The 19,285-nt window shown below is 39.2% G+C and overlaps 1 protein-coding gene across 1 annotated transcript in view; it reads left to right on the top strand.

Moving 5' to 3' along the window:
- Positions 1 to 19,285, top strand: part of LOC307029713 (aryl hydrocarbon receptor-like) — a gene marked incomplete at its 3' end in the record, with an annotated part of 37,507 nt that overhangs the window by 953 nt on the left and 17,269 nt on the right. Inside the window, 1 exon segment of the mRNA XM_079665794.1 lies at positions 2,525 to 2,712. Coding sequence (XP_079521920.1) covers positions 2,525 to 2,712 — 188 coding nt within the window.

Here is a 19,285-nt window from a genome sequence, read left to right as displayed (position 1 = left end):
ACTGCAGCCTGATTTTAACCTTAAACTTTTCCCTTTTGATTCTAATTCATAAATACATTTTTTATATTTCACAGTTAATAAACAACAAATCAACTAATGTGCTTTTATATTTTTGTTGTTTAGTTTTTTCTCAAAATGTCACTGAGCCTCTTGGTGTTGCGCCATTTTCTGTCATAACGCCCTTCGGAGGAGAGCTTTTTTTTCTCGTCATGTTTTGATCGGTTTAGGGGTATTGCATGATTGGTCGTTTATTTAAATCATGAATTTGTCAGGCCTAATATTTTAGAAATCTGAATACGAAAAACATGCCTTGTCCCTTTTTATTTTATTAGATCGAACAGTTTCCACTTTTACCTGACTTTTTCCAAGCATACATTTGATTGAACCATTAGGATTAATGATAAGAACCTCAAAATTGAACAAAAACAATAATTATAACTGAGCTATAATTATAAAGACTGAGCAGTTGCATTTATTGTTTGGCTGTGACATCATATTCAGGCAGCCATTTCACTGCCACTATTACAATTTAAAACCAGGTCCAAACATTTAAGCAAAAGCGTATGAAACAAAAGCAGGCCTTTGTATGCTCTGTGTTCTGTGATGTGATCACATGTGACTGAGTTTAGAAAAGCTCCTAACTGCACAGTGAGACTCAACATCCAGTCAGACTGCTGCTGCCTGGTGAGGACGTTATTCATCTGCTGGTTAACATGACTGCAGCTCTCTGCCGTAGCTTCTGCTCAAAGTCCAAGTCCAAGAAATTCATGAAGTGACTGTGAGTGAGACCTGCTACAGGCAGTGGGACAGGTGCCTTTGTAAATACTAAAATATGGGAGAAATTAAAGACAAAAATGTATAGGGTGTATTATAATTCTTAAAAAGTGAATGTAAAACTGTTGGTGAAACACAAGTCGTGAGAAAAAGTAATCGGGTTTTCAGCTGAGGAAAGAAGTGGATCAAGAAAAGGCCTTTCATGTAAACACACATGAATACACACACAAACGGATACATTGATCAATGACTGTTTTGATAATTTATTGATTTATGGCTTGCTGGTAGCAGAAACCCCGATGTGAAGATGTATTGCATTAAAGCAGTATTCTTTTTTATATTTTGTATTTACATCTTTTGGACCAAACAGAAAAACAAACTTTGAATTAATCATGATTAAAAAATATTCCTTTTACTACACACACACACACACACACACACACACACACACACACACACACACACACACACACACACACACACACACACACACACACACACACACACACACACACACACACACACACACACACACACACACACACAGGTCAAGCACACTGGCTTCCATCACTGAAGTGCAGTATCTCCATCAATATTGAAGCTAAGTGATGAATGTATCAGTTATGAACAGTAATAGCCAATCAATTGAATGCTTAGTGTCAAATATTTTTCTGCAATATTGTTGATGTTTGTAGGTCCAAGAAAAATAAAAACGACAACTAAATCCAAGTTCCTAATCTTTTCTGACTATGTTAAGGCTACACAGACCCCATTTAAAAAAATAAAAATAATAATAACCTCCTTTCAGGGTATTCAGTGTTTTTTTTTTTCTCATTTAAATACTTGTCACAGGTACAGGAATGGTCAAAAGAATAAAGGAATATTCTTATCAAACAACAATGATATTAATAATAATAATAATAATAATAATAGGCAGGTTAGGAACATTTAAATATTATTTTTTTGTGTGTATTTGTCTTTTTAGGGTATTTATATTAATATCATTCATGTGATGCATCACAAATGTTTTTTTCCTTTTTTTCTGTGTCATGACCCAACTTAGAATCTTTCTCTGAGATGGGGTTTCATAGTAAGGCCCTTTCTTTTATATTTATGAATTAGCAAAGGTTATACTATTTTACACAAGTTAGAAATACTCATTTTAATCTGCCTCCTCCTGCATTACATGTGTTGTATTTTGGAAAGTATTGACCTTTGATACAAGCCTACAGCTAACAATGTTTTAGAAGACATTTAATTACCCTTTCCCAAACTGCAAAATCTTTGGAAATGTTGTGTCAATATGAAAAATGTGTTTTAATAAATCCACTTAAAAAAGGGCAAATTAATTTGAAGCACGTGCGTAGATCAAAATGCTTTTACTAAAGTTGATTTTGAGTTGCTAAAAATAGCACTCACACACAATTGAGCTGCAATCATTTGCTGTGTCCTTCTTATGGAAAGTGCAAAAAACAATGCATGCAAAACATTTATTTTAACTTTCGAAATTCTATTAAATAATTTGAAGAACTTTAAAAATATTGCAACATCTGGTATAGGACCATCAAGGTGTATTTTTTATAATCTCAAAATCTATCAGTGCACCCAAACATGTTTTCTATGGCTTGATGGTTGAATGAATGAAAGGATATCACGAGAAGTCATATTTATATTACCGTTGGGGTCCCCTTGGGCCCTTACCAAATCCTGGGGATTTTGTTGTGACCTCTCTCCATTTATTGTTTTTCAGGGTGAAGCAGGCACCCTCTGAAGGGGCCAAGTCCAACCCGTCCAAACGGCATCGGGACCGTCTGAACGGGGAGCTGGAGCGCCTGGCCAGCCTGCTGCCGTTCCCCGAGGAGGTCACCGCCAGTCTGGACAAACTCTCCATCCTCCGCCTGAGCGTCAGCTACCTGCGCGCCAAGAACTTCTTCACCGGTAAATTCACTTATTGTACTGTGTATTTATTGCTTGGAATATAACGGTTCCAGCTCCCAGTGTTATTGGTGTTCTGACAAACCTGGGACTTATCATATCCATCATCAGGCAAGGCTAGGCAAGTTTACTTTATATAGCACTTTTCAACACAAGGCAATTTAAAGTGCTTTACAAAATTGAAAGACATTAACATTTCATTTGTTAGACGCTTTTATACATTGAGTAGTGTGGACAATGCCCACAGGAGCAATTTGGGGTGAAGTGTCTTGCCCAGGGACACAACGACATGCTGACTGCAGTGGGACTCGAACTTGCTACCCTCTGATTCGAAGTCCAGCACACTACCCACTCAGCCACAGCCTCATTAAGAGCATAACACACATTAGAAACATTAATAAAAGTTACAATGCAGTGTAAGATGTGAATAGTTCAAATAAAAGTAGCGGCAAAAAGTTTTCAGCCTGGATTTGAAAGTAGTGAGAGTTGCAGCGGACCTGCAGGTTTCTGGTAGTTTGTTCCAGATATTTGACATTTGCCAAATTCTCACATTCCTCTAACCCTAGTCTTCCCGTGAAATTATAGTTATTTTGACAGTTTTTATATTCCTTCTCTTTCGTCCATTTTGAATCCCCAGACAACACATTTTCCCCTGTTTTACTGTTACTTACATACCGAACCCATCTTTGACCTTTTTCATGTTTCATGTTAGTAATTTGTTTGCTATTAGGTTGACTCTTGTGATGGTTACATGGCAGCATTGATCACGTCTGTCACATAGACCTGTTTGTGATTAGTGGGGCATGTTCGGAGATTCATTCTGTGGGCCATGAAACTCAAGAGAAGATCAATATGAAAATGAATGAGCTATGACTCAGAGGGAGAACTCTGCAACATGTTTAGCCTAGCTTAGCAAACATTATCTCAGCTTATAGTGAACAGCGGCGGAGAATTGAGCAGAGAGTGTTGGAGATGTCTCTCAACCACAAACCACAGTACAATTTTTTCCAGTCCTCGAGAAAGCCGAAGTTAAATCAGATCTTACAGTTTGTTTTGTTTCAGGAGTAAAACACATCTGTAATAAAGGAATACCTAAAAATTCAGCACATGACGTGTGGCCTTTCATCAACAAAAAACATTTTATACAAAGCTTTAAACACGGGTTTAACATCCCTGCTATCAGCTGAGCAAGGCCAATCGGATAGGAGGCTGGATGCAAATATATTTGTTCTCGAAACAGCAGAAAGTACACATCAAAAGCTGGAAACAGTGACAAGAATGAAGGTGGATATTGTGGGGAAAGGACTTACATATGATGTATAAGCAGTTCCGGAAGTCTTTAGTTTTATGGGTATTTATTTACATATTACATTTTCTGCTTCACGTAAAAAGTACAATTCCGATATATAATATATCTTAAAATATGATTAGTAAAACCTTGGGTTACCTTTTGCCTTTTTTAGAAAGACTAGTGAAACCTAATAACCAGCCCACCCTTTTTAATTAATGGGTCGACAATGTGTAAATTAGTTGTCGTTAGCAATCTCCTCTTTCAATCTGTAATTGTGTCTAGCTTGTGTTCAATCTCTATAATGAACACACAGCGATGAAATTGAAATGGATCAAACCTCACTTAGCATATTAAGATTTCCCACAAACTATTATTTGAAGCAACATTAAACACACAAAATCCCAGCAGCTCTTTGGCAGAGTTGTTTGTGTAAAACATTTCAAACCGGATGGAGCTGTTTAAAGTGGGCGGCTGCTCCTAAATGCCCCTGGTTATTCCTCTGGTCCCTCCGCCTTTTATAAGATGTCACAACAGCCTCCTTGCTCGCTCTGCATTTGTGCTGGATTTGTTTCCCCACATCTCACGGCTCATCTCATTAACCAGAGATGTGGACACCGCCACAGCAAGAAAGGAGCAACCAGCCACCGCCTTATTCACATGATTTCATCAGAGGGAAAGGCCCTCAATATTTCATCGAAACCTGTGTGTGTGTGTGTGTGGTTGTGTGTGTGTGTGTGTGTGTAACATCACTTATTCCAGGATTAGGAGCTCTACCTGGCGTCCATTAAAAACTGTACGCCAAAGCAATCGGGAAAGAGTTGCATGCCATCGGATGGATGTGTACAGTGTTCTCTATAGTGAAGACATTGTTATTTTAGGCGCCGATCTTTCAAAGAGAATGCTGCAATGCGGCCGTCAGATGCTCTTGAAGCATGAATAATTGAGAGAAACCCCGGAGTTTAAAGAATTTATGAAATGGAGGTAGCGCAATGTTTGTTTAAGGCAGCGGCTTGGTGAGATGGCTGTTTGGGGTGACACGAGTAGGATACAGTCATGTTGATATGAGAGTGTTTTTGGCGGATGTGGCAAATGCATTTCATATTTTTATTTTCTGTGCGCTTGTATGGCTGCTTTGTTTATATGTTGTGTGTATGTAGAGGCTTTTGATGCCCTGGAGAAACAAAGTGAAACCCACAATGCCTTACTTTTCTGTCTTCTGACTAATTCCTATTATGGGCTATGAAGAGGAGTCATGTTTATTATTCCCATTCGGTAACATATGGAAATATTCCCCGGTTACCCATCATGTCAGAATGAATTATTGATCATGGATTTCAGTAGCAATAGGTCAAGGTATAGCCTTATAGACGAGCCCTCTTGTCTAACTGCATTAGCCTACTTCCTGGACAGTCTCTAAGTAATTAACGAGCTCAGGGCTCTTACATTAAGAAAGCAGCTCCGCAGAGAGAAAGCTCCGATGGATTCCGAGGGCCCATCGCTCCGGAGCCTCTGTGGTCAGCCATAATTGTTGTCTGTAAACAGTGAAGATTCTGCTCATCAGACGTGTCTGAAAGTGGGTGGTCTGCAGAGCAGTGACTTAGCTCCAGTGCATTCTGGGAACGTTGCCATTGCTCTGTTTTGATGTTTTAGAAGAACTGTTTAACACTCGGGGACGCTCACCCACATGCAATATTCAAATGCATTGGAATTGCCTTGTGCTGTGGAGAGTTTGTCTTCCGGGATACTAAAAAACAATCATGTCAGTGAGGTTTATTTGAAGTGTGTTGTACCCAAACAGTCCCAGTCATGGCTGTGCGTGTAACTGAATATGTTGAAGGAGTTGAACAAAGCCCTGGTTAATCTGCTGACGGTGTTATTCAGCCCAGCTGCCATCTTTGTTATTGTCAGGAGCCACAATGGGCTCGCCCCTCTCAGCCAGTCTGAGGAGAGGGGAGGTGACTCTCCTCAAACCGATAACGCTGGGATCATTACCCCACTGTGGGTGTGAGGCAGCCCACTTAAGAACCATCTTCACAGCTGCTGTCTGTCTTTTGGATCATTCATGCTCCATGCGTGGCAACAGAACTGCGCTTATGGACCAGTTGAATATGGAAATGTGTGTGAATTGTTTGTACCGCTGTGGCCCCTGGTTTTTAAAGCTGGCTGTCCATGTGTTTTTCTCTTCTATAGTTATCATGTGCAACTGTCAACATCAACATATCCTGCAAGATTTATACCACATTACTGGTGTCTTTAAAGAGTCCTGCTCTGAAAGGCCACCTGCAGTGTTTCAGTGATAGTATTGTCACTGATCATGAGGTGCGGAGAATCCTGTGATACGCTCTTTCCTCTCTACGTGTGTGTGGGGTGAGTTTTCCAGAAGATGTGTCACTGGAAACAAAGAGACATTTCTAACAGTCAGATTGCTTTGAAATTAGCTTTAAATATTTTTATTTTATTTTGCTTTATGTTTTTTAGGTCTTAAAAAAAGCATACAGAAGGAACAGGGAATGTAAAATTACAGCAGAGAATAAACATATAGTGGCGACAGTAGTTTCCATTCATAACCGTTTTGTTGATGTTGCTTCTGCTTGTGTTACTATACAAGTGTATGACCGCAGCCATACTTGGGCTCAATTGGTGATGAAAGGCATTATTTTCTTAATAATGCAAAATAAAGTGCTGGAAGAATACAGGATGCATAGCTGTATAAATCATGTGCACACAAAAGCACAGTTAAAAGCAAGTATATTGGCAATAAAGAATAACAACGTCTGCAAGCTTTTGTCAAAGTTTGATTCATGGAGAAACATTTGGCCTTTTTAGAAGGAACGCAATTTAGAGTATGAGTGTTTTTGGCAAAGGCATCTTTGTTTTGTTAGTGTATTATATTTTGAAATAAATGTATACTGACAGTGAAACAAATGGCTTCCTTGAAGTTACCCTTTTCAGTTTCAGATGCTTCCTATTGCAAAGCTGCTTCAACATAACAAGTATGTCCATCCACCTTTTCTATTGGACACAATGAATAATGCATTTATCAGTTAAACCCTTTTTAGTGTGATTTCCTTTTTCACTTTGAAAGAGTAAATAAAAGAGAAAATATATCTCACATATTATCTCAGAACATGCCCTGCAGTATGGCATTGCCTTTACGGATGTATTAGTGAATTCAAGCAGATGATCAGAGGTCAGTTTCCATAGGGAGAAGCGCTCGTCGTTACTGTGTTGAAAGAAACCCTGACAGGATCCAGAATGACACAACTAAGCCAACAAGGGCTCTCCTGTGTTTCTTGGAAGAGTCACCATTGCCTGCAGCCAAATGCTTTGATTGCGCATTTCCCTTTTCCCTCATTCACACCCTCCCTTAGTTCTTCTTCTCCTCCTCTCGTTTGCTGGAAAGGTTCCCTAAGTTCTCGAGGCAGGAAGACTCATACCTGTCATCACGGGACTGTTGTTGCATAACCAGCTCTCCTGCAGATGCTTGTCAGATGGTCCACAAAACGCTGCCTGTTCGCAGTTTAAACCTGAAGTCATACAGGATACAACATTGTGATTCATCCTGTAAGTGTATCATAGCAGCATGCCTGTTGTCAAAGTGATTCCAGCTCTTTCAGATACTCTATTGTAAATATAGGAGATTAGGAGAAATAATCCCTGACTGCAGAGGGATTCTCTTGACTGTGCTTTGGTTTTGGCTCAGTGTTTGACACTGCAGGCTCGTGTGGGAATACTCGAAGCAAAGTTGAGGCATTATGTTTCAGATTACAGTATCTCAATACAATTCCCAGAATATCTTTCTAAGAGAACAATTTATTCACTGTTTCCCACTGGTGGTTGATGTCCTCATTAGGATTGCACAATTCCGGGAATTTTCAAAGATGGAAACTTTCCATGGGAATAAACGGGAATTTATGGGAATAAACGGGAATAAACGGGAATTTTCAAAATTGAAGGTTGACTTAGATTTAGTTGGGGAAAATATATTTTAGCATAATCTTGACTAAAACAAAGATACACTTGCATATCCATGCCATTCCTCATTCACATGTACATGGCACACTGCTTACTGCATGGCTATTGAGACCACACCCAGAGTTAGATGTTGAGGAAGTGGACATGTTGTTGGATGTAGATGAGTTCCAGGAAGAGCCCATTGGCTGAAAGGTTTTAGCAAAAATGCAGAGGATTGCTTGAAGAAAGATGTTCATGTTCAATGGAACTTTTTGGAGGGAGAGGGGCTCTTTTCATTTAACATTTTGAATGGGACTTTTGGGGGATTTTTGGATGGGGGGTGCATTTTTGTTCATTTTTGAATGAGGGGGGTTTGAGTAATATTGAACTCAACATTCTTGTTTTGTTCTTCAATTAAACAAATGATTGTTCAATAAAATAATTCAAACTTGTTCTGTTCTACTTACAAATAAATCTGTTGAAATGTCATGTTTTTTAATTGTATCATTTTTGCATGGATGTTTTCTTATGACAAAACAACATTTTATATTTATGCTTGGATGTGATACAATTTAATTACTTTACCCTCAATTCCCAGTTAGTTCCCATAAATTCCCATGGAAAGTTTCCAATATGGAATATTTCCAAAATTCCCCAGCTTAACTTCCCATGGAAATTTACCGGAAACTTACCAGAAATGTACCGAAAATGTTCCGCCCCTTTGCAACCCTAGTCTTCATACATCATAAGATTGTTATGGTTTTCCTTCTAGATCAAAAAGTTCAGCAAAGTTTTCCTTAAAGCTGCGCGAACACAGCGTCAAACGACTGTAATGTGAAAGATAGGGCTGATCGATTATGGCAAAAATCATTATCACGATTATTTTGGTCAATAATTGATATCACGATTATTAAATACGATTATTCATTGACTTTGAAAACATCCATTTATTGAACTTTAAAACAAATAATAATTTGAACAGTATCTTTTTAACTGTTGATTACCCTGAACGTATAATTAAACTGAAAAACCAATACAAAAATAAATTAAATAAATGATACATTTAAATAAATAATATCAAAATAATAAATACCAATAAGCAAGATCAACAAATATTTTGGAACGCACTTCCACAAGCTACTAAACATATATAAATACGATAAATAAATTAGACTAAAATTAATTAGATCAAATATGTTGCAGTGCACTGTCACAACCTAGCAAAGCAAAATAATAGTTTTTTTTCGATTATGTTGTTTTTGTAATTGTGACAGGCCAAAATTGTAATTGCGATTAAAATATGATTAATTGCACAGCCCTATAGTGTAGTGATAAACCCAGAATGAATGATGAGCTGACCGAAGTTCCTCTGAGCTTTACAGAATGTGTTTAACTTCTTTTAGCTGCTTGTTTAGGTTTACCACCTGCAGTTTTACTTTTCCACATCACTGACACCATTCAGCAATGTTTCCAGTCATAGCAGGCAGCTGTACTCATTAAACATCTTTAATAAACCCACTGCAAACTACCTTCCCAATCCTAAACAGAAAGAGGACAAGGTTCTTAACTAGCAGCTGATCACAGAAGAGCATCTGGCACGCTATGAAGCTAGAAGTCTCCTTTAGGAGTTGGTCAAGACCAACATGGAGGGTTTTAAATATTGACTTTCCATAAAGAAACCCAACATATAGTAGAGAATAGTGTTGCTCCGCCTCTGCTGGAAAGTAATTTAGCAACCATTTGCAAACATGGTAGCCAAATGACCTTAATGGAGTGATAATAATCCACTTCAAAGTCCTCCTCATAACTTACAAAGCCCTCAACAACCAGGCCCCCCCCCTACCTCACAGACCTGCTGCACCACCACACCCCTTCCCGCTGCCTCCGCTCATCAGAAGCCAATCTCCTATCCATCCCCACCCGCACCAATCACCGGACCTGGGGGGACAGAGCCTTCTCCGTCGCTGCCCCCTCCCTCTGGAACTCACTCCCACAACTCATCAGAGACTGCACTGACCTCACCACCTTCAAAAAACTCACAAAAACTCACCTCTTCAATCTGGCTTTTCATGTGTGATTGTTTTTGTATTATTTGACTTTAACTTTAACTATATATTTATTTGTTGTTCCTTTCTTCTCTTTTCTTTCTTTCTTCACTATTATCTGTAAAGCGTCTTTGAGCACCTGTAAAAGCGCTAACAAATTAAATCTATTATTATTATTATTATTATTATTATAATGTTTTATGTCATTTCTAAACAAAACCGCTAACCGACATTCTTTTAATAATTGAATGTCTTGCGGCCTTCATCACAGTTTACAGAATATAGCATCCTCTGGTTATGAGGACGCTTCACACATGCTTTTATTTTTGGAATCTGAAGAGAAAGATGAGGATAAAACATTTTTTATGTTATGGTAGTTATGTAATGTATTTTTGAACCAGATTTTCGTCTGTTTTTCTTCAAGCTGTCCGCTTCTTTTTTCTTGTTGAATAATGGCAAACCATGAACTCACAATCGACCATATTGACAGGGAAAAACTATTAATTATTTTGTTTTATATACGGCCACTCAGGCAGCAGTAGAGGAGAAATTCATTTTTCAAAAGTTTCCATAAGGCAGACCATTATATAAAGGCACAGGCTTAACATGTTTCCATTAATAGAGAGACGGCGAACATGGACCTGCACAGCACACACATTATGCAACTCCCGCTGGATTAGGACATGCATATAGAAAAGGAATTATGTAAACACTATTCAGATCCTAACCAAATGTAGCTTTGTTGTACGTGTTGCTGTACACAGTTGTTATGTCAAGTCTTCTCAATATAACTATAATTGAATTACAGTTTCCAGATATTAAAAGAGGCCCATGAATCTCTTTGCTAATTATCAATGCTCTTTGCAATTAACAGCAGATGTACCCTTGATAAGTAAATTGGCAAAGGTCAGAGGAACCCCAAGAGAGGTCTTCCTCAGATATAATACAGTTAAAGTCTTGTTAGTTAGTGGTTCATACCCAGCATGCATTAGCTAAGAAACAATGAGGGTGTTGGTGTGTTAGTTAATGTTTAAGCAATAGCTCACGACAGGCCGTGGTATATGCTCATTATATCACAGCTAAGGGGCGTGGCTCGGCCCGACGCGAAGGGAGGGATACTGACTTGTTGTGGAAAGTAACTTACAATTCTACCCGTGGTATACGCTCAGTATATCACGGCTAAGAACCAATCAGATTGCTTGATTTGACTTGTCCGTTTTAGAAAAAGAAATATATGTGCGCTCATGTGCAAACGTTTATATATATATTTTTTTTAATTTATTTTTTTAACCTTTATTTAACCAGATAAAAAGCATTGAGATAAAATCTCATTTACAATGCTGACCTGGCCAAGAAAGCAGCAACGTTACACATAACACATAACACAAACATATAAAATACAGAGAACATAACTAAGAAAACAAAAGACGAAAAAAAGCAGTTACTACATTGTGCACATTAGGACAGTAAGAAAGGCACTACTTATTACTGCAAGAGCAGCTGGTGGTAAGGACTTCTGACAACTTCAATTTAAAACAGGCTATAGAAACAAGTGCCGTCAGTTGGAGGCGTGATTGAAGGTCATTCCAAGACCAAGGACCATAATAAAAGAGACTCCTTTTTCCAGCCTCAGTCCGCACAGCAGGAACCTGGAACCGTATCAAGGCACTGGATCTGAGGTTGTAAAAGTCACAAACTGGAGCAAATCTGGCACATATGTAGAGTGGAAGATTTCCTAAAATGGCTTTATACATTAATAAAAACCAATGCTGCATCCTACGCATAGTGAGTGAGGACCATCCAGTTAGGCTATACAGTGTGCAATGATGAGTCCTATAGGGTGCATTTGATATATAACGCAGTGCAGCATGGTAGAGTGGGTCAAGTTTGGCCAAGACAGTGGGACAGGCAAATCTATAGATGGTGTCACCGTAGTCCAGCTGGGACAGGAATAAGCCAGAGACCAACCTTTTACGGGATGAAGTTGAAAAACAACATTTAAGTCTGTAAAGGAAGCCAAGACTGAATTTCAATTTCTTTGTTAGAACTTCGATATGGTGTTTGAAGTTCAGATTACTGTCCAACCAAAAGCCAAGATATTTGTAGATATCAACAAACTCCACAGAGACGCCATCAAGGGTGTCAATGGAGAGGCAAGAGGACGCTGACTTGGGAGCAAAAAGCATTGCTTTGGTTTTCTTACTGTTCAAAAGCAGTTTGGAATCAAGAAGTGCATGCTGCAGCGTGATAAAATCAGATTTTAAATTGGAAACGGCCATGTCCAGAGAAGGAGCACATGAATATACAATAGTGTCATCAGCATACATATGATAGGTAGAAAATTGCATCTGATTACAAATATTGTTTACATATAATAAAAAGAGCAAAGGCCCCAAAATAGAGCCCTGTGGAACGCCCTTCTCCAAGGTGACAGGGTCAGAGACAGTGCTACCCAACCTGACGCATTGAGTACGGTCGGTTAGATAACTCTGAAACCAACAAATGGCATTATGACCGAAACGAGACACCAACATAACATTAGACATAATGTGGTGATCTACAGTATCAAATGCTTTGGCTAGGTCAATAAACAATGCAACACAAACAAATTTGTTATCCAAAGCAGCCTTGATATCATCTAAGACTTTTATATATATATATATATATATATATATATATATATATATATATATAGACTGGCAGTCACAGTACTGTGCTTTGATCTGAATCCAGATTGCATAGGGTTAAGGATGTTGTGTGAATTTAAAAAAAGTTTTAGCTGAGTAGAAACTAGGGACTCAAGAATCTTTGATAACACAGAAAGATTTGAGATAGGACGATAATTATTTAACTCAGTGGGATCACCAGCTTTCAAGAGGGGCGATACCAGAGCTTGCTTCCACAGAGCTGGCAGTGTGTGAGTGGACAGGGAGAGATTACAAATATCAGTTACTGGTTGTGCTATAATCTGAGCTGCAATTTTTAAAAAGAATGGGTCGAGGCCGTCAGGCCCGGCAGACTTTTTAGGATCAATTGAGTGCAAACCCTGTAAGACTTCAGAGACCGAGAAAGAAGCAAAATCAAAAACAGGGGAGCTCATCTCTTGACTAGGGCTGTGAGTACGACCATTTAGAGAGTCATGACTTTGCTCATCAAAAATGTGACCAGCCTTTTTGAAGTGAGCATTGAAAGCATTAGACATACCATATAGTTTGTCAATTGGATATTTCATATCCTGCAAGACTCCTAAAGACGTCACGAGATAATGACCTTTTGACATCTGGAACTTACATGTTGCTCTGATGTTGGTGCGTCCAAATTTAGGAGACCTGACATCCTGTGTGCGTTAAACATGATCAGGGAACATGTTCGTGTGTCATTTAGGAAACCTATATGTGTTTCCTGTGTTTCTGATACATATATATATCTGATATGGCATTTTCCTCATTATTATTGATTGTTGTACAACGAAATAATAATTGATCAACTCTATCTGTGTTTTGTGTTTCATTGATTCCTCTCTGTTTCATTCTTTCCTGTTGTGAGTGCTACATTTCCACAACACAGTCAATGTGCACACTGTAGACTGATGTTAATAGAAACTGCATTAAAGTAGCATCCTGCAGCTCTTGTTTCCCTTCAATATGTCACTTCACAGGAAGGTCTATTAGCAAATAATGCAGCATGTCAATCAACTCAAATGAAATCACTGTGGAAACATCTGCAAAATGTGGTGCTACAGGCCTGATGTCTGAAAAGAATTAGGCCAAATAACTCTTGTTTTAATGAAACTAATGTGCATACATCGCTGCAATGACACGGCACGCATAGAACTGGCACACATAGAACTGGCACACAGCTGTGAATATCTGCAGTCTGCCAGCTTTTCCATAGCATGCCGCTGCTGCCTCTCCAGGACTGGTTACCTAAGCTACGACATGTCAGGATACCCACCTCTGTTTTGGTCTGAACGAGGGTGATGATTTGTTATTTGAAATGCCACCTCCCCTCCCCCTCCTTCCTGTAGGCCATCTAGTTGCACACAGATGAGAGGCAGAGCTATATGGGCTACATGGCAGTGGGTCATCCCTTCATGACGACCCTGCCTCCCTCCTGCTCTCTGCTCGTCCTTCTCTCCGTCCTTCCCCTACAGGGCTTAACCCCCCCCCCCCCAGCCCCGCTGATCACGACACAGTGAGGAATGCAGGCCACCAAAGGGAAAAACCTGGTAATCAGTAGTGACCCGTCCCCACGCTACCCCGCCCAAATCCCATCACTCCTCACCTCCTCCTCCCACCGCTCTGGGTTGCCTCTCATAAGCAAATATGCAGCCATGTGATCGAGAAACCTCGGGAGACACGAAAGCAGCACAGGGTGCGTGCTTTCCGCCTGCATTAGTGACCACGTGTTCAGGTTCAGCCTCTATATGTGAGGCTGTGTGTGTGTGTTGTGTGCATCCATGTGTATGTTAGTGGTTGTGGGGGCGGTATGTGTGCATCGCGTGTTCATTTGCTGCAGTGTTTGGGGGGGGTGAAGGAGTTGAAACGTTCTATACCTACTTGCTGCCATTCACACTCTGGTAGAATAATTAACACACAAACACACACACATACTGTTTTCATGCACTGTACTTTACAGTGTGTGTAGAGGCTTGTGTACATGTTGACACACACATTCACTCTGCCACTCTCCGTCCTGCACATTAAGGGGATGTAGAAATAGAGTGGATGCTGTGCAGGAGTGTAACGCGGCTTGGTTAACATTCAATGCTGTTTATCTGTCACGATGTTTAGCTCGTTTGACTCAGATCGGAGCCTGAGAATTTGTAAAATGTTTTGTTTAATTGTGAATATGTTCTAATGCTTCGGTTTTTTCCTCTGTTTTACCCTTGACATTTGTATCGATAAAATGACCACCATACACACAAACGGTGTATTAGAAAAATGCTACGATTTGAAGCATTTGTATTTAGATAAAAAAAATTTACCATGTGTAAATAGCACTAAATGTACATGATGTAGTGTAGAAGTACTGTTAAAGTTAATCTCTTAACGTTTTACTTGTGTGTCACATTTTTTGTATTTGCATTAAAATATAATTCAGAATAAAAAATTTAAAAAAGTGCAGAATGGTCCATGTCAGATGTTATTGGATATAATTGAAATAATAAGAATAATGCAATCAATACAGTTGAATCTTTAACAAACAGCATAACATGTTTGTTAATTACATTCAGTTTTATTAATTTCATTCTTCAAATAAACTATCAACTATCAACCGATGTTATAAAAATGTTTTAGTGGAGTAAAACGTTTTTACCTCTAAATGATCAAGTTACCTAAAAACTGTAGTTCACAACAGTACTTGAGTAAAAGTAACTTTTCTTTTCCCAATGCCCTGTCATTACTAAGTTATAGAATTTGTTCATGTAGCAGTTCCATCTCGATTTGACACATTTCGCCAGAATTTGTGAGTAAGCGCTTTCCCTCTTCAGTATCAGTCCCGATCTGCACTCCCTGATTAGCTGCTAACATGTTACTGTACAGATGAACACCTGAGCTCAGCAGAAAGTGACTTTGAACTTTCTGCTGACAGTTTGCTGCTTAAAGAAATAAAACATTTCAAAATAACCCAATAATAAAAATTCATAAATATGCAAATACACACACATAAATAAATACATTAGAAAAATAGCTAAAAATACTTGATCTGAAAGCACAAGTTAAAAATGGTGTGCTCACTATAGATTAGTGTTTAGTCATGAATACATTGAATAAATCTTAGTTAATGTTAGGAGTCCCATATTTACGCCGAGGGGTACATCTTCTCATTTTATTTTGTACACCAGTCATTCGTTCAAGAGAAAGACAAACCAACCAGACAGTGTTCGCCTGCAGGAAATGACTAAGAGAAATTAAGTGCGACCTTCTCATCCATGAAAATAAAAGTCATTCTTTATTTTGCGGTCGTCCCTGCTGCCTGCGGTCTGAAACATCCTGGCACGGATCCAAAATAAACCGCAGTGCCTCCTCTAACTAAACTGTACGGGTTATGTCCGCTAATCGTCAGCATTAACACAACGGCTGATGGATGACCATCGCCACGGATCCCCTGTCACCATGGTCTGAACCCCCCCCCCCCTTCAACAGGCTTAATACACTGGGTTAAGGCTGTCCAAATATAGCACTGTTTCATGATTCAGACTCCTGCCATTGTTGTCCCATGTGACCTGAAAGCAGACACATGCAATATGTGGTGTAAACAAACACGCTAATTCTGATTACTATTAGCTCCGCTCAGTCACTGTGGAAAGCCAACTGTGGTAAATATATCATTCAAAGTGTCAGTTATTTATTCAAATATATCAAGATTTTCCTACGACCACTCACACTACTAATGCTATATACACTTGTAAGGCAGAGGTTACTAAAGTCTGCACTTTGGTCTAAAAATAACTTGGTAATGACCGACAGGAGAAAGTGTTTGTTTCTACTGCATCTCTCTGGTGTTAAGCAACACTTTATCCTTAATCTTTCCTGTGACTGGTTGAAAAAACGTTGTTAAGTCTCTTTTGGCAGCGCTGTTTGTGTGTTTACTTTTCTTATCAAGGTTACACGGCTCTGGAAAGTTGCCAGGATGGCATGTAGGGATTGCGCAGGAAATTGAAGCGGCACAAGCACAGAAAATCCCCGCTAATCCTGTTTTAAATAGCATCAGGGGACGGATTGAATGTGGTCACATTTTTGATAACTATTTGCAGTGGGCTAAATGCTTTTTGGGTCTCAGCTTAGAGCAAACCAAAGCTCTCTGAGATAAACCCCAGTAGGTCTGGCTCTCCTTGAAGAGGTGTCATTCAGCTTCATGCTGGTGGCGCTGTGATGGATGCCGGACCAGAGCCAGGCTGGCCTCTGGGTCACAGATCAACTATTCGTCTTAAAAAAGTGTCGACCACTTGACTTAATTTGGTTGTCTCGCATGTCTCCAAAATCCTCGTTTAACAAAATTCCTGTCTGGGTTACGTTCACTGGAAAAGTTATTTCCAGTTTAAGAAGTGCTGTGTTCTTGGATGGATGCTCAGGTTTTAGAGCAGGGATGTGACACCAGAGATCTTGGTTTGCGTCCCAGCTTTGACACACTGACCTTTGTTAGTTAAGTCTAGGGTAAGATCATGTTTTTTGGAAAACACGTGTTTCATGTCAACAATTTTCAATATTTAACCAAGACCACAATTTGACCAATTATGGAATCTAAAAGATTAGGGAGGTTTTTCGACTGATCAGTGGTTTGCCGCAACTAAGATGCTAGCTGTGTGGACTGTGCTAATGTTAATGTTAATCTTTTATTTAGCAGGGACAATGCACTTTAATGAACACTTAAAACAAGAAATGTGTCAAGCGTAAATATGCCGGAATACATTACATTAATTACATGTCATTTGTTAGATGCTTTTATCCAAAGCGACTTACATACTCAATACTGTGGGTAATCCCCACAGGAGCAATTTGGGGTGAAGTGTCTCAGGGACACAACGACATGCTGACTGCAGTGGGACTCGAACTCGCTACCCCCTGATTTGAAGTTCAGCGCACTATCCACTGAGCCACAGCCTCCCGTTTAGCTTTGAGCTACTTTCCATCCGCAGTCCCTCACATAAAACATTTAAGAAAATGACATGATATGCAGTGTTTCCCCTAGGATTACTGCTTTGGGGGGGTGCTGCCTGAAAAGGGGGGGGGGGGCGGTTTGGCATTGGGATATCTATTTTTATAAATCCTCTGGAGCAGAGAGAGGAGCAGTGGATTATTGTTGTTGATTAATGCATTAGTGCTTCTTAAGGTCAAAAACACTAAACTCACAACTTAAAATGAAAGTGTTTAGTTTATTCAATAAAGGAGCACATGTTCAATATGAAAAATGACATCGATATAGATGAGTTGCAATTTGGTGCTATATGTTTGTATATATATACTGTATATATATATATAAGTTGCAAGAAAAAGTGTGTGAACCCTTTGGAACTTCCTGGATTTCTGCATAAATTGGTCATAAAATGTGTTCTGATCTTCATCTACTTCACAACGATAGACAAACACAGTCTGCTTAAGCTAAAAACACACAAACAATTATATGTTTTTATGTTTTTATTGAACACACCATGTAAACATTCACAGTGCAGGGTGGAAAAAGTGAACCCTTGGATTGAATAACTGGTTGACCCTCCTTTGGCAGCAATAACCTCAACCAAACGTTTCCTATAGTTGCATATCAGACCTGCACAACGCTCAGGAGGAGTTTTGGACCATTACACTTTACTAAACTGTTTCAGTTCAACAATATTCTTGGGATGTCTGGTGTGAATCACTCTCTTGAGGTCATGCCACAGCATCTCAATTGGGTTGAGGTCAGGACTCTGACTGGGCCACTCCAGAAGGCCTATTTTCTTCTGTTGAAGCCATTCTGTTGTTGATTTACTTCTGTGCTTTGGGTCGTTGTCCTGTTGCATCACCCATCTTCTGTTGAGCTTCAATTGGTGGACAGATGGCCTTAAGTTCTCCAGCTAAATGTCTTGATCAACTTGAGAATTCATTTTTCCGTCGATGATGGCAATCTGTCCAGGCCCTGAGGCAGCAAAGCAGCCCCAAACCATGATGCTCCCTCCACCGTACTTCACAGTTGGGATGAGGTTTTGATGTTGGTGTGCTGTGCCTTTTTTCTCTCCACACATAGCGTTGTGTGTTCCTTCCAAACAACTCAACTTTGGTTTCATCTGTCCACAGAATATTTAGCCAGTAGTGCTGTGGAACATCCAGGTGCTCTTTTGCAAACTTCAAACGTGCAGATCAGAACACATTTTATGACCAACTTATGCAGAAATCCAGGTAATTCCAAAGGGTTCACATACTTTTTCTTGCAACTGTATATATATATATATATATATTTATATATATAAAATATATATATATATAATCGAAATGAGATGCGAAATGCTAGCAGAGATCGACTAACACATCCTGTAGGCCAAGCTTTTTTTTTAAACTAGATTTCTGTCAAGAATTTGCCTTTTTGTAGGAAACAGCGCGCAACGCAGCCATAAGCCTTTAGTTCAGACATGCTGTCGTACATTTGGTGGTTTCTAAAGATTTTAAAGGACAAACGTGACGTGTAACTATTTACAGTTCATTTACAGTTGCACAGACAGCAAAGATTCTGAAGTTTTCACACAAATATGATAATATCTTGATTTAGTTCCACTATGAAATATGGAGTCTAAATAAAGTTAGGATTA

This window comes from Notothenia rossii, assembly GCF_949606895.1.
Source record: "Notothenia rossii genome assembly, chromosome: 2".
Taxonomy (NCBI): domain Eukaryota; kingdom Metazoa; phylum Chordata; class Actinopteri; order Perciformes; family Nototheniidae; genus Notothenia; species Notothenia rossii.
This window is presented reverse-complemented; position numbering and strand designations above follow the sequence as displayed.